The sequence below is a fragment of the Drosophila sechellia genome, chromosome 3R (genome assembly GCF_004382195.2).
Source record: "Drosophila sechellia strain sech25 chromosome 3R, ASM438219v1, whole genome shotgun sequence".
Lineage (NCBI taxonomy): Eukaryota > Metazoa > Arthropoda > Insecta > Diptera > Drosophilidae > Drosophila > Drosophila sechellia.
In genome coordinates this window covers 15,234,031-15,250,359 of record NC_045952.1, presented here as the reverse complement: position 1 = coordinate 15,250,359, position 16,329 = coordinate 15,234,031, and the positions used below count along the sequence as shown (strand labels likewise).

The 16,329-nt window shown below is 42.3% G+C and overlaps 2 protein-coding genes across 5 annotated transcripts; one reads left to right on the top strand and one right to left on the bottom strand.

The window, feature by feature from the left end:
- Window positions 1-126: 126 nt before the first annotated feature.
- On the bottom strand, window positions 127-5,505 carry LOC6606546 (pyrokinin-1 receptor). 3 transcript variants are annotated; one of them, XM_032722145.1, is made up of 9 exons: window positions 5,187-5,505; window positions 4,107-4,181; window positions 3,025-3,565; window positions 2,477-2,642; window positions 2,265-2,397; window positions 1,754-1,952; window positions 1,471-1,685; window positions 1,234-1,347; window positions 127-1,006 (listed from the first exon to the last, which is right to left on the bottom strand). In XM_032722145.1, exons 3-9 carry the CDS (start codon window positions 3,377-3,379, stop codon window positions 395-397), a joined length of 1,794 nt encoding a protein of 597 aa, XP_032578036.1. In that variant the 5' UTR covers window positions 3,380-3,565; window positions 4,107-4,181; window positions 5,187-5,505; the 3' UTR covers window positions 127-394. The 3 variants fall into 3 exon arrangements, with proteins under 3 accessions (XP_032578036.1, XP_002031347.2, XP_032578037.1); XM_002031311.2 differs by having other exon boundaries at window positions 5,255-5,505; XM_032722146.1 differs by having other exon boundaries at window positions 5,317-5,505.
- Window positions 5,506-9,441: 3,936 nt separating this feature from the next.
- LOC6606545 (somatostatin receptor type 5) lies at window positions 9,442-16,053 on the top strand. 2 transcript variants are annotated; one of them, XM_002031310.2, is made up of 7 exons: window positions 9,442-9,915; window positions 11,270-11,959; window positions 12,020-12,185; window positions 13,069-13,201; window positions 13,273-13,471; window positions 14,521-14,744; window positions 14,944-16,053. In XM_002031310.2, the coding sequence occupies exons 2-7, from the start codon at window positions 11,482-11,484 to the stop codon at window positions 15,718-15,720; spliced, it is 1,977 nt and encodes a 658-aa protein (XP_002031346.2). In that variant the 5' UTR covers window positions 9,442-9,915; window positions 11,270-11,481; the 3' UTR covers window positions 15,721-16,053. The 2 variants fall into 2 exon arrangements, with proteins under 2 accessions (XP_002031346.2, XP_032578473.1); XM_032722582.1 differs by lacking the exons at window positions 9,442-9,915; window positions 11,270-11,959; window positions 12,020-12,185; window positions 13,069-13,201 and having other exon boundaries at window positions 13,346-13,475.
- The last annotated feature ends 276 nt before the right edge of the window (window positions 16,054-16,329 follow it).

Below are 16,329 nucleotides of genomic sequence, written 5' to 3'. Positions count from 1 at the left end.
CGCACTAGAAAAGTGTGCGAGGGTAGCTCCTGCTGTTGTTGTCTAATAAATACTATTTTCGTGTAAATTTTATTTATCAAAAGTCCACTATTTTTTGATTTTTTTATAAATGAAACATCGGTCGACTTATGAACTACATATTTTATTCGATTACGTGCACTATAACTATAATTCAAACTATAGCTTTGGGCTATATTACGGTTATTGGTAAGGACAACCATATAATTGACCCCAACGTGGAATATTTGTCTAAATTAAAACACAAACAAGCTGGAGTGGCGCTTGCTGCTCGTATCACAGTTGTGTGTGTGTAATGTACGTAGGTGGCACTGGAATGGACTCCTTCGCTTATCGAGTACAGATGGAGGATATGCTGACCCCCGTGTTACCCCCTTTAAAAGGCGGCCCGCTCTTCAGTGTCGCCTCCATTCACCGTCGCCCAATTTTCGTGCGGTTTGTGGCTGCCTTTGCGTCTGGCACGCCAATTGAATTTGGCCCTGAGACCCTTGAACGCGCTAGAGCTCTTGAGCACTTTCACTTTTGCCTTGCGCACTTTGCCACTCAACTCGTCACCACTCACGCCCCCCGAGCCCCCCGTAGTGCTGCCTCCTGCCACGCCTCCCTTGACAGCTCCTGATGGGCGGGTGATGCGCGTAAGTTTGAGGCGTGACCGCGAGATGGCCAAGTCATCTGTGAGCTCGTCAATGGAGCACATCGTGGGCTGGCGCTGCAGTGGCTCCCCGGGAAACTGCAAATCCTCCTCAAGGAGCGAATGGGCATCGCCCACCGATGACAGCTGCGATATTTGCGTCTGGAGCATTCGACGCGGATTATCGAAGAGCTCTGGCCGGCTGCGATTCTGACCCTGCATCTGGAGATTATCCAAGGACACGCGGTTTAGGCGCACCGACTGACCCGTTGTCGTTCCATTGCCACTCCCATTGGCAGAGCCATTTAGCCCTGTGGTGGTCGTCGCCATGGAAGTCATTGTGGTGCGAACGCTGTCCTGCAGGAGGAAATCAAGGAATGCAGGGATAATCAGAAAGGGAAAGTGCAGTCGCCAGACAGGAAAATAAGTTAAGCAATAAACATCTTATAGAGGATTTAAAAAGTCTTGCGATTTAAATATCATGTTGGGAAATCCTTTTTATTTTACTCTTAAATAATGCCACTTAATACAATATAAGTGCATATATGGACTGATAATTGTGTAATTTTTCTCAGTGTACTCACCGTTGTGTGCAGCCGCAATGAGCCAGTTTGATTACGCCGCAGAGCGCTGTAGGTATGAGGAAGCCCCCTTCCCTGATTTTTGCCACCCAGTCCAAAGTGTCTAGCCAAAGTTACCTAAAATGCGATTAAATACAAAATTGATCTTTAATTTATCCTTTAATAAACTTGTAACTTGAAGCATTTTGCCAATTTCCTCAAGCAAACTATAGAAATGAATATCATGCAGACAAAACTCACCTTGAAAGCCTCACGAAACTTGTGGCTCATGATGTTGTAGAGCAGCGGGTTGATGCACGTTGAGAGGAAGTAGAGAACACCGGACGTATAGTCGAGGATGCTGAACACGTCGTTGAACCACTGGGACTCGATGCCCGAGGTGGATCCATAGACTGCCATCAGCCGCTGGGCGTGAAAGGGGGCCCAGCAGATGAAGAAGGCCACAGCGACCGCCACTGCAAAAGTTGGATAAGGGCGTCTGATGCAACTATGAGTTATTTCGGATATTTCATATCCTGCTTACCCAGCATCCGGATGACTCGCGTCTGGGCGCTTATCCCCCGGTTTACATCGTAACATCGCCTGGGAAGCGCCTGCAGTAGTCGGCTCCGCTTCAACTTCACCCCGATGAGGACATAGAGCACGCAGATGGCCGTCATGGGTCCGCCGAAGAACAGGAAGCCCGACACAGCAAACACATGGGCGAAAAAGTCGTTTTTCATCTGCAGCAGGCATTTCACAAAAATAATATATATGTATTCGCATGCGATACGATATGGTTTTGGCTTACAGCCACAGCCGGAAGGCAATGGCTGTAAATTTGATTGCCTAAACTGAATCAAGCCTCGTAAAGGATTGTCGCTGTTTTATCATGCTCTTCAATTTTTGTAAATTTAAGCAAAGGCTCTATAGGAACTATCTATACGGAAACCCCATAATGAATCAAAGGATCAAAGGACCGGTTCGACGAATCAATTAACCAGGTTACTCATAACTGGGCATACGATTAAGGACTTTGCATCAATCATACGCACCGTGCACGATGTTCCCATGCCCTGCATCACCACGGAGAACTGAATGGCTTGGGGCAGCGCCAGCAAAAGGGCAGCTATCCAGATGGCAAATATGAACTTTACGGCCCGGGACAACTTGGACATCGTGTGCTGCCTGTATCGAAAGCAGAACCAATTAGGCAAGTTAAGGGCAAAATGGAAATGGGCAGTGGGTGGAATGCCGGTTCCCTTACCTGAACGGATGACAAATGGCAATATATCGCTCGACTGTGAAGGCGGTAATGGTCAGAACTGTCGCATTGGCCGCCGTTTCCGAGAGAACGCTTTCCAATATGCAGATGCTGTCACTGAAAGGATAATTATCCGGGTGCCAGAGGTTATAGAGGTCCTGCGGCATTCCTAAGAACATAAGACGCATAATTCGAATAAATGGCAAAATCGGATTATAGATATTTACAACAATTATTTGATTGTATACAAAAATCGCTTAACAACAATAGAACATACTGTATATAGCATGAAAATTTTTAAACTACATGGCAATTAGTTTATTATAAATATTTAATAAAAGCTGCAATTTTGAGCTTATATGAATTGTGTTGGAAGGCCTGAGGTGTCAAAATGCAAATCGATTTGAGCATCTGCCGAATATCTCACTCTATATTTTCTAGTTTATTTACAAATTTTAATTTAATATGCCTCAGTTCCTTTTATTGTTGGCACTACTGAACTGAATTAAATTATAATTCAAAAACCATGAACATTTTAGTTTTGCACTCACCTGAGCATAACAAAATCATGTCGGATATAGCCAGGTTAAACAGATAAAAATTGGTGGCCGTGTGCATAAAGTTGTTCCGCGAAATGACGATGCAGGTGATGAGGTTGCCCAAAACGCCGGCGATAAATATGAGGGCGTAGCCCACGCTTAACGTGGCCAGCAGTGAAAGTGGGGTCATCGGGGTCACCGTGGGCAGCAGCTCCTCCGGCTCCAGACCCTGGAGAAGGCTGGTCAGGTTGTCCGCGGAGATGTTCAGCACTTGTGTCAGATTTAAGAGGAATTTCTCATTGTGAAACAGTTGCAGATCGGTTGCCAGGACACCGGAACTGTTAGTGGGCAGCATTTTGACTGCCATGGGGTGTGTGTCTTTGTGTGTGTCGAGTGTGTATATACGCACAATTATTTTCGAATTTCTTTGGAAATTTCAGACTTCTGCTTATGTATTCTCAATCGAAGCTTTCGCTCGCAAATAATGTTTTCATAACGCCCCTTATGGGGGCTCATCAATTTCGACTTACGCCAGAGCCACTCCACTTGCAATCTGTTGTAATGAGTGTGGGATTAAATTTTTTGTACGGATGTGTGCGATAAGGTGGACCCTATGTGCTATTTGAATAAAACTATGTTTTTCAAAATTTGTTCAAATTAAAATAAAATTGGTGTTTTACTGCTAACTGAAATGGTTCCAGTTTCATAAAAAATGTTTTTATATGGCCTGCTTAAGCCTTTGACTTTTGAATGAAATTTGTATTTATTAGTTGCAGTAAACGTGTTATATACAAGTTCTTGGTGCAAATTAAGATTATTAATTACAATTATCCACATGTCTATCGTTTTTAAAAATGTTCATCTTAAAGAACGTCAAAGAATGTGATTATTAAATACAAGACAACGATGTATTTTAACAAATTTATTAATACATAAGTCCACTTCAAACATTAAGGCAGTTTAGCCCAGTTTACCAAATTACCATAAATTATACATATATACAATTTAGTTGGTAAGCTGTGCGCTTTGTTTAGCCTGCTAAGGTCCACCCTAGAGAGCGCGTCTTTAAGCGTGTTTGTGTCCTGTGTGCTTACCTGGCATCCTGGGAAACTGGCAGGCGGCAGTCAGGCGTGTCCTAGGCGAAAGACCAGGCTTAGGGCGAGTGGAAGCTGAAAATTAATTTGAATTGCTAAGTGGCATTTAGTCAAAATATTTGTGTACACGGGATAAATTTAAGGATGTTGCTACAAGGCTCAGAAGGATGGACCTGCCGCTCCGCCTGCCACCCAACACCAGGTGGCAAACGAATGAAACGAGCCAGAAGCTCAAGGTCAGGTGGTGGATAAGGCGGATAAGGAGACGACGATGGCAAATGGACACCGGGTGACTTAATAACATTAACATAGTTTCATTCCATTCAGATGATGAGTGTTCTCGGCTGCTGCCGTTCTGTGTTCTGTTCTGTTCACATTCTGGCTATATTTTTCGTTATTTGTTGCTGCTGACCGCTGTTGGCCGTTTTTGGCCGTTTTCATTATCATTATCATAAAAAAGTTTCTACAATATATGCACGGCCAAAAGAATGCTGTCGAATTAGGTTTTATTATATTGTATAATCGATCAAACTGGTTTTCATTTATTCATTTTTCTGTTTTCGTTTCGTTGTCCGATGATTTCGATGATCGACCGTGTGGCATCCCACCGAAAAAATTATGCCCATGCACCCGCCCATTTCCATTAAGTGTGAGTTTTGTATTTGGTTTACTATTATTTTCCATATTTTGCGCTTGGCAAGCCGGTTCGCATAAGGCTATAATATGTTATTATAGATTCTGCATCATTAGTGTTTCGGGTCAATGGATTTCACTGGCAATCTGGAGATCTCGAGGCCCCGATAATGCCTTATTTATTTTCAACTTGTTTACAACTGTTTCGGTGCTCCTGTTCGTGGCTTTCATTCCGCCTAATGGCAATTAATTATATTTCTCGACTCTCGGGCTGGCTATCGTTTGTGCATTTAAAACACGTTTAATTTAAATTTATCAAACGATGCCTGCCACATTTTTCGGAATGCATTTATTTTTTATGGCTTTGAACTGTTTTGATTTTGTCACTTTGCCTTCGCATTTGCGAGCATTGCACTCACTGTACTCCCCCTCCCATCTTTCACTCACTTTCTCTGAGATGTGATTTCGTTTTGTTTTTAGGTTGTTTTATTGCAATGTAGCTAATCAGTTTTTACCATGTGCTAAATGTTGATTAATGACCGCAACGCGTTGGGCTTAATTTGATACACACACTCACAGAATTAATGGCTTTAACTATTTGCGTATGGCACTGATTAATTCTGGTACGTAAAATGATTCTGCGAAACGAAAAATTATGACTGAGGGGCACGCATAAATTGATGGTTTTCCCGATATCTCGTTTTATTTCGTCGTCAAAAGATCCGAAAACTTAAGAACCGAAAGAGCGACGGCGGCGGCTACAGCAACGGGCCGCAGCATCCGACTGACTGGGTTTTTGGCCAAAATATCTTGGCAACGAAGTCCGTTCGGGCCACGGCCGTTGCCGTTAACAGCGACGCAACAGCGACGTCGGCAGCGAACAACTACCGGTTGCTTTTCGGCTCTCTGCGGCGGCGCGCTGCCGGTTTTCGGCCTTATATGAAGGGTCCCCCTGCAAAAAGGGTAATAAAAATGCAAATAATTCTGGAGTGCCATGCAGTTTATCTTATTTAGTGGCGTATTAATTTGCCCATGGCGGCAAATTGTTTGATTATTATGTTAACAGGCCCAAAGGACAATGCAAATGCCGACCTTGTCGCCCACTTAAATCGCAACTAAACCCACAACCACAATCAATTTAAGTCAAGGCAGCTCGGAAAAGGTGAAGAGGTCGCTCAAAGAATAAAGACAGAAATTTTTTATACTGAACCTAATTTTCCTGATTAGAAATGCTCGGTGCCCTTAAGTGATAAAACGTTAAAAATTAAAGTAGAAAAATTGATATTATATACAAATATAGCTTTGCTATTTAAAAACTTGTCATTTGTATACTATAAGCAATGCAAGAAAACTTAATATTTAAAGCATATATATAAGAATGCATTATATAATGTAACCGCCACTATATGGTGCGATTTTCTCTGCAAAACTTTTATTACTGTAGCAAAAACATCGGAATTGCTTAAAATTAATTTGTGAAACCACTTTGTACGCCATTGAGCTCCAAGACATCAAGTCACGAAATTGGACATGATGCCGTGGTTTTATGATCAGTCAAAGGGAGATTTTATTAGTGCCCCGGGGCCTAACTTTTATGACTATGTGCGGGAAAATCTATCAGAGCTTTGCGGCTCATAAAATGTGTATTTTCCTATCCCAGCGCTGCTGCGATATATATTAAGAGCAAACAAATGTAGCGAATGGTATATGAAACGCTGGGAAAATCGAATTGTGAGGCAAACAAATCAAGTCCATTGCATGCATTCAATTTCTCAATTTTTATGTAAATAATTCGAAACAATTTTTTGGCACTTAATCAAAACAAAGTCCTAAACAAACAATGAATACTGGTGGGTGTTGGATATAAAATCTAGGGTCGGCGTTGGCATTTCTTTGTCAGGAACCCTACAACATTTCCCTCTTAATCTCTACATCGAGTATCTCATGAATTCAAAGGAAGGGAAACACACAGAGCACGTGCTGCAAAGGCATTCCCAGTCAAAACTTTGCTGCCAATTGTTGACGAAAGCCGAGAAAAATGGACAAGAAAGTGGAAAATGGGGGAGATTTTCGTTTGCCTTGCTCTTTATGATCATTGGGCATGACATCAGATTCGGGGCGTCTTGTTTGGCATTTTGCAGTTTTGCCTTTTGCCCAGGACTCTGTCATCAGGCGACGGCGGCATCCTCGTCAGCAGTTTGGCCAAATTTTTGTGCAAGTTTCCAATTCATTTAGTTTTATTGCACGCAGAAAGGGCAGGCCATTTCGACTTTCCCTAACTTTCACCTAAGTACAGACAATATAATATTAGGGTTGGGGCTTATATAAATAAAATATGAAACTTGTCTGCCAGGACAAGATAGTGGATATGAGCCCAGACATTTAAAACACTTTGAATTGGCTCATTTTACATTTGAAGGAACTCTAGCAAGTCGAAAAAAGGATGGCACAGCAAAAATAAAGTTATCGGTCAGTTGAATACTACAACGGTTTTTTTTTTTTAATTATAGTTCTCTTTTTTTCATTTCGATTATAACATTTATTATGCCAGCATTTTTTGTTGGCTCACATATTATTAATTAAAGAGTAGCCTTAGTTTAGCTTGCTTTATGAATCAGAGTATTAACATTCCTGCAAGCTTCGACTTTCTTTACTAAGCGGCACCAATTTATTGAACCTTTGCACGCGCTCAACAAGTCGTTGACAAAATTTCATAGCTCGTGGCTAATTGTGACCTTCGATTGGCCAAATGAAGCCAGACTTCCACATGCACTGCAAAGCCTTTCAAATAATTGAATTCCCGAAGAAAAAAAGAACGGAGGTGTGCGTGTTGGCTGGAGTTCATTTGGTTAAAAGCCCGGCAATTGCCCTCGTCGGCATGCCAATGCCAGCCAAGATGCCCAATTTCCAACATGAAATAAAAGCACTTCCCATACACTTTGGCCAACGGGTTGTATGAGTAATGTGAGCTTAGCTAAGAGCGTGGGCTTTTAAGTATCAACTACTATAAGTATATAGTATGTAAAGGGATATTTAGTCCTGGCCGATAGTTCAATGTTCTATGCTCTTGGCAGGGCAAAAGGCCAAGGACTCCCGCATTTAGTTTAATTGCAACTAATTAGCCACAACTGAAATTACATGACGCACTCAAAAGTGCTTTAAGCCACATTCGCAGGGCCCTCATATTGGCATCGTTCAAACAAGCTGCGACGAGCTAATCAGTGACTCTAGTTGTGGCCAGAACATTATCATTGTCGTCTCACCCATTGCAATCGTAAATCAAGGCCAGAGCCCGAGAGCTTGGACCAACTGCTGTGCCCTCAAAACTGTGGTTGACCCTTTTCGATTAGGATCTGGTAGTCCTTTGTCTCTGGCCCTGTGAGTGGCCTACATGTGTGTCAAAAGACATTATGCTAATCAGCATCACCCGTAGGCCAATTGAATCATTCAGATTCAGGGAAACACACTAACCACTGGGATAACATGGCGTATACGCAACTTGTAAAGGTCAGTAGGTAAAGCACTAATATTGATTGTCCCTACGCTTTCATTATTTACTGTGGAGCTCATGAATAAACCAGGAAATCGACTTTCAGATTGCGGACAGTGATTATTTGGGGCAACATTCATTTAACGCTCGTTTAATCGCATTTACGGCGGATCAAAGTGCGTGGAAACGTGAACTCTGTTTGGGATCTTATTGCTGCACAGGACGAAAACAGAACTACGTTGAATTTCGTCAAATAAACACATGTATTTTCTATTAAAAATGAATTGCTAACAGCAAATTAAAGTACATTTTAGATTTTTGTGTTACCTCTTATTTTGTGCTTTTAAATATATATATGTATGTATTTGAGTACTCGTTTAAGAATTACAATATTAAATCTTCAAATCCGCGCGCAGGAATTTCCTTTATATACACAGGCCTTTTAGCCAGCCTCGAAAAACCGGATTGTGGTCACGCTCCAGCAATTGTGCATATTTACCGCGACCAGACAACCATGCCAAATTGGACTGAGAACTCTACGGCCAGGCGTCTTCTCCTCCCACAAGATAAATATCTTTAAGACCAGAACAACAGGCGGATTCCAATGAAAGCGAGCCACACGGCTAACTGAGACCAGAACGGCGGAGGATAATGAAAACAATCCACAAATCTGCGGACAAGGGCCGACATTAATATGCGGTTCGGCATTCTGTTGGTCAGCGGGAAATCAGGCCTCATGTACTGCAAAACAAACACATTTATTTTCCTACTTTATGATGGCTTTGATTTCTCATTTGATTCGCTGGCTCTGAGGACGGAGAGAAAACAATTTAGGCGGTCGCCTTTGGCAATAAGTATTAAAACTAAGTGCCAGTGCTTTTGGGCCATTTGCAATTTCAATTAGCCCCGCGCAACTAGCGATTCAATTGGTTCGACTGCCCCTTATGGCTGCGCTCTGTTAAACCGGATGCCTGCGACATTACTCATCCGACAAGTAAGCCATAACTTACGGCGACTGAGAAGCAGACGGAGTCAAGGTGAAGTGCATGAATTTATGAATGAAATTAGGACCGAATGTTTGCGTACCTCACACAGTCGCAGAAAAAGCAGACAACACGGAGAGCCAGATGGCCAAGAAGCGCTGTTAGTTAACATTTGGCTAACAGAGACCGTTGACAATTGCCACGATTGCCGCAAGGCAACTCAGTCTTTCACGGACTTTCCTTCGATTCGGACGTGTGCGACTACGAGAAAATTATATTCCAACAAAACAGATCCGTGAAAGTGAAAAATAAATACAAAATGTATTTAAAAAGTGCAAAAAAAATTTAAAAGTTATTTTTTGCAGAAAATAATATTATAATGTATTTAAATGAATCGTTCAGGGCTTCAATAAAAGTCACCCAAAACTCCCAAGCCATTTTCCACTGATTAAATATGTCTCAATGATTGGCTAGCAAAGTGCAAAACTAATTTTCCGTTCGGTGAATTCGTTTTATTGAAAGCAAAAGGGTTAACAAATCCCCAGGCGGAAGTTCTTAAACGTTTGAAAATAAAAAAAAAAAAAGGTAAAGAAACACACACCTTGCGCGACTCAAAAACGAATAAGGATACGAGTTGACAACAAAAGAGGAGACAATTCGCGTAGCAAAAGTAAATACACTTTTGTTATTTAATCTAGCCTTGGTAAGAATCAAGAATCATGTCGATGGCAATTTATTCATTACCCAATCCTTTTGGTCCTCGGAATTTAAAAAACTCCCTTTCCCGTTTTACTAAATTGCTTACCTTTGGCAACCGCAAAGCTTAATTAAAAAATGTTAAGGCATCGTCCGCATGGACGGCTGGACAGCTGGGCAATGCAGCTAGATTGTGGTTTAAACTCATTCTCCAACTGAAATTGAATTGCAAACCCTAATATGGTCCACGTGGCATTGCGTTTGCTGATTGGATTGTGTAGAAGCGATCGAAGGCGCACATTTGTACACAGACTCTGAATTAGCCACCGACTCCCAGTCCACCGACTCTGAGCCCAATCATATCTAAATCAACTTTTACAACTGAACTGGCAATTCAATTATTTTTCCAATTAGTTGGCGTCAAAAAGATGTCGCTGTGATGCTGACCACTCGAACTGCGTAGGCTCACTAAGTGCTTAGCATACTTTTTGGGGCTTTTTTAAACGACTATTCGCAAGGAACAACGCTAAACGAACCAGAAACATTATTAATTAGACGTATCAAGCAGATTTCTGGCTATAAGCCAGTAATCCAACTTGGCACTAACAGTGACTTGGTGTTCCGTTACTTGTTCTTTGACTTCTAACCCCAGAATATGAGTCTTGGCAGCCGGGGAAACCAGTTCGACTGGTTTTTGGTCGATTTATGAGTGAAATATTACCACTCACGAACATCTTTAAAGCTCACACCCTTTTGGTACCAATATGAGAATATGGCATGGCAAAATTTTCCATTTTTATCGAAGCTGGAAGAACTTTTCCACACATGCAATCATGTTTCGTTTTACTTATCATGGCTAAAACCTAGCAAATAGAAAAAGTTTTTTATCCACAAACATATCTGTATTGAGTGCCAGCAATCTGTATTGCTTAAGCTTAAGATGTTTACTATTAATAGAGCCAAGTGGCAAATGACATACTGCTTACAGAGAAAATAATTTCTAAATCAATTAAATTTACGTACATATATACATTCTTGGCCTAAATATTGATGTATAATAAATACATAATAATTTACTCAATATATTATTATTAAAATGTAGATTAATAGAATATATTGTTTTGTATGAACTTTTTCTCTCTGCATAAGTGAAGATGTTTACTATTAATAGAGCCAAGTGGCAAGTGACAAGTGGGAGCAATCAAGTGCTTTTATTTCGGGACTGCATGTAAAAGGCAATTTCCTGATCGAAGACTTTGGATACCTGATGCCGTCCGTCTGAATGTGACGTCAGCCTGGCTGGGGATTCAATTTAAATTCATCCTTGAGTCTAATGACTTTTAATGTTGTTTGCTTCATAGGCGAGTGCGCAATTTTTGGGCCTGTCGTCGACTGTTTATCGGCTATGTCCCACCGCAGCCGCAAAGGACACGACAGACAGTATTAATAACGCATTGATACGAGTGGGCGGCCGATTTGCTTTTGTTTTTCTTTCCCAAACTTGGCGCTGGAAAGGAGTGGTGTGGCGTGGCGTGGAGTGGATAGAGTCCACAATTAATCGACGACAGCTAGCATGTTGCAAGGCGTCGCCATCACCATAGCCAACGACAGCAACGATGATGGCCTCAATCAATCATTCATGGCTCATGTGGCGCCCAGTCCCAATCAGAGTTCCTCCATTGGAGTGGGCATCGGTGTCGCCTCATCCACGATGCCGAATCCCAGCGAGAGCCCCGAGCTGTTGCTGCTGAAGAACGACAAATTCCTAACACATGTCGCCCATCTGCTGAACATAACGACCGAGAATCTATCAAATCTCCTGGGTTCCACGAACGGCACAAATGCGAGCACAATGGCAGCGGATTCGCCGGTCGACGAGTCCCTGACCCTGCGAACTGCCTTCACCGTTTGCTATGCCCTCATTTTTGTGGCCGGCGTACTGGGTAATCTTATCACCTGCATTGTTATATCGCGAAATAACTTCATGCACACGGCCACCAATTTCTACTTGTTCAACCTGGCGGTTTCCGACTTAATACTGTTGGTCTCAGGTGAGCTGGCATTTTTGAGGAACACCATGGCGTATGCGTAATGCGGCAAATATCCTGCAGGCATCCCCCAGGAGCTGTACAACCTTTGGTATCCGGATATGTATCCCTTCACGGACGCCATGTGCATCATGGGCAGTGTGCTCTCGGAAATGGCCGCCAATGCAACAGTTCTCACCATCACAGCATTTACTGTGGAGCGATACATAGCAATCTGCCATCCATTCCGGTGAGTTTTTAACATTTAAACGTTAAAAATATTTATTTATTTTATTAAACAAATGTATAATTTCTTCAGTGTTATTGCCTCCCTTTCATTAACAAAGTGGATCATGCATAATTAGGACAGAGCATATAAATAAATAAATGAAACTTGATAAGCGTCAGTCGGAAACATTATGATATGAAACCACAAAAGTACCTAACAAATTATAGGCACAATAATTATTCATAACTAAACAGTCTGGCTGTGGAATGATAAAACAAGTCAGGCTTGACAACCGAATTCCCATCGTTTTTTAATATACCAAATGCATTAGCTTTCATTTATTGACACTAATTAATAGTTAGGTCGATAAATGAACCAAGTTCATTACAGACTATGTAATTAAGTTCCAATAAATGTGAATATCTTTTTCTAAAAGAAGGGATTCCAAGTCCGATAAGGCAAAGAGTTTTCATATCTCTGAAGTTGGGATTTAATATTGTTGTCGAAAAGAGTATAATGTTTCTATGTCTGTCATTTGATAGTATTATAGTTATTTTGAAACGAAAGGATTTTTGGGTATGAGCATAGCATGAAAAAGGTCTGAAACCCATTATAGTCATTTTACCAAAAGAAGTTAAAAGTGATAAACATTGAATTTGGTAGGAAACTGTTTGAATTCCTTCCCATTTACACCAACATTCAAAGTAAATATTTATGTTGCACTTAATATCCAAAACCTTAAAGAGAAAGTTAAAAAGCGTAAAAAGTGTAGGTGGTCACTGCCTGTACTTTACAACCTTAATATTTTCCATCTCATATCTGCCCACGTTTATCCGAAACATCCACATCATCTTGTCTTTAATACTTAACATATAATGTAGCCTAATCTTTCCATCATTTGTAGGCAGCACACCATGTCAAAATTGTCGCGGGCCATTAAATTTATATTTGCCATTTGGCTGGCGGCCTTCCTTTTGGCCCTTCCGCAGGCCATGCAATTTTCGGTGGTCTACCAGAACGAAGGATACTCGTGCACGGTGGGTGGGACTGAAATGTGAAAACCAACTGACGCATCACCGAGTGTCCTTTTCGCTGTTTATTCCCTTAGATGGAGAACGACTTTTACGCCCATGTGTTCGCCGTTTCGGGATTTATTTTCTTCTGCGGACCCATGACGGCGATTTGTGTACTTTACGTGCTGATCGGAGTGAAGCTGAAGAGGAGTCGTCTGCTGCAATCGCTGCCGCGAAGGACCTTCGATGCGAATCGCGGCCTAAATGCCCAGGGACGAGTCATCAGAATGTTGGGTAGGTGAGTTAAGTTGGCAGCTTGATTGATTAAAGACAGCAATAGGCCCCACCGCCAACCAGAAACGAAAAGAACATCCACGGCTGTCAAAACTTTTCCGCCGAAAGTCCTAAATTGAAAATTACTGTCAACATATTTGCGTTGGCGAACATCAAACAGGGAATTCGTCATAGCCCCGCCCTCATTGCCTTCCGCCCCCTTCATTTGGACTTGCGTCATGTGGGCTGAACGTGCTTCTGTCTTTTTTTTTTTTTTGCCTCTTTTCCCTCAACGGTGTCGTTCATTTTTCGCAAACATCGGTGCGTATGTGAAAAGCTCTTAAATGGCCATCTAGCGCATGAAGCAAAGGTGAAGCCAGGTGTCACCTCAAAAGTAATCAAGCCGGGGCACTTAAATGAACTCAAGACTGCGGGGTGCGCACAGCAAGCTTAAATATTTGTAAAAAGTGTTCCTTAAATCTATATATGTCCGCTTACGTGCCACATTATTAGCTGTTAAATTTTTAAGGTATTCTTTATTCATCACACATCTTCCGCATTATTCACATATTTTATTTAAATAATTAGAAAATTATATCAAAAGATACAGCAAATAAATTTAAGTGTAAATCAGGGCCAAATTTTAGATCCCGAAGAGCCGTTTTCCCTTACAGCCTACGAAACAACGTTCAATTTACGGATGCTTTTAACTGAAACACAGACCATTGATTTCGAAATTTACCATTGGCCTTGGTCTGCCAAATGGAAATTGATGGAGCAATTCAGATTAAGCCCACAGCCTTAACAATAAATTAATTTGGCCAGCAAGAGTGGAAAAAAACACACCCGTTCGCAGGGCTTAGTTATACATAGATAGTGGGATATTATTTATCGTTTGCTAACAGGTAAAACCTTGGCCTTTATCAAAATGTTATATTGCGCAAACTATTCGATTTCGAGGATATAAAGTATTAAGACCACTTTTAGTATAAGAGAGAGCTCCTTTTCCGGTGACCTAGTTTTTCTGGGGTCTTAATACGTTGCTTATCCTTACTTGACCGTATTTGCAGTAGCTGTAGCCGTCGCCTTCTTCCTCTGCTGGGCTCCATTTCACGCCCAGCGTCTGATGGCAGTTTACGGACTGAATCTGATTAATATAGGCATCAGCCGGGACGCCTTCAACGATTACTTCCGGATACTTGATTACACGTCCGGGGTGCTCTACTTTCTCTCCACCTGCATCAATCCGCTTCTGTACAACATCATGAGCCACAAGTTCCGCGAGGCCTTCAAGGTAAGCCCATGGGATTAACCCTTCTCATCTAACCACTTCATAATAGTAATCTATTATTAATTGGGACCATCGAATGTTATTTTGTGACCCTTCTTACAGGCTTTTACAGTTCATAAAGTCAAATTTAAACTTTAATTATTCAAAATGGTTTTTGTTAAATTAATGAATTGGTAATCTTTGTATTTTTTGCACTTTTAAGATTACTCTGACGCGACAGTTTGGTCTGGCCAGGAACCACCACCATCAGCAGAGTCAGCACCACCAGCACAACTACAGTGCCCTTCTCCGCCAGAATGGATCGATGCGTCTGCAGCCGGCCAGTTGCAGTGTAAACAACAACGCGCTGGAACCATATGGATCCTACCGAGTGGTGCAGTTTCGTTGCCGGGATGCGAGCCACCAGTTGTCCCTGCAGGACAGCATTCGCACCACCACCACAACCACGACGATAAACAGCAACAGCATGGCAGCCGGAAATGGAGTTGGTGCTGGAGCTGGTGGCGGTGGGCGGCGTCTGCGAAAACAGGAGTTCTATGGACCCGTTCCGGGTACAGCAGTTCCCCATCGAATGCTGCAGGCCCAGGTGTCTCAGCTCTCGTCGCTGGGCGATGCTAACTCACTGCTGGAGGCGGAGGTGGTGGACAGGCACTACGCATCCGGGCGAGCCAAAAGAGCTCTCCTGGCCACCAAAAGTGGAGCCCTGCTGGTGACACCACCACAAAGTGGCGACCCCTCAGAAGTCAGTCAGCCCGCCACTCGTCTCAAGCTGACTAGGGTGATAAGTCGGCGGGATGAGGTGGCCAACACCAGCACTCCGCCCTTTTGTGGGAGCCACAGTTTGCCGGATCCGGAGACTTGTCAATCGGCATCGGTGGCTGGTCGAAGTTCCCGCAAGTTTCCGTGGCGAAAGCGAAGGCAAAAAACGGAGGATCCCAGCAGCGAGGGCTTGACCTATGGCTCACCCAAGTCCCAGTGATTCCAGCTGGCTGATAACTAGAGGTATGCTTAGTTAGGCATTGTTTAGTTAGCGCAATAAACTTTTCTATCTGTAAATAAGCCAGAAAAAGTCCAGCGATTTGCATGCAAATTTTGGTTGACCATAAAAAAATTTAACGAATGGGCATGGTCCAGACGATTTATGGGAGTCATAAAGCCGGGATAATGAGGCTACGGCGTATCGTGACGAATACACGCCCCGCATCATTTTGCAATGGCAACCGCATCGCACTCATAAATTAAGTGTTAAGTGTTGAGCTACCAGCTAAATAATGTGAATAAATAAAAAATTGTTCTCAATATTACAGCAAAATCCTTTTAAATGCGTTTTCCTTTCACAATGCATGCCAGTTACATTCAAGTTCGCCTGCATTCCAAGTTGTCCCGGATCAAAGGGAAAATCGGAAATAGGTTACATCTCAGGTTTTACAGGTGCAGCGTTTCCAAGCAATCTCTGTTCGTACCTTTTGCGACATTTTTCCTGCAGATTGCCTGGCATTCTGTTGATTTCCCACACAAAAACTAAAAGCGCTGAAAAAAATGTAAAGAGCATGACAACTATTAAAGAAAATAAAGTGCCTATAAATTA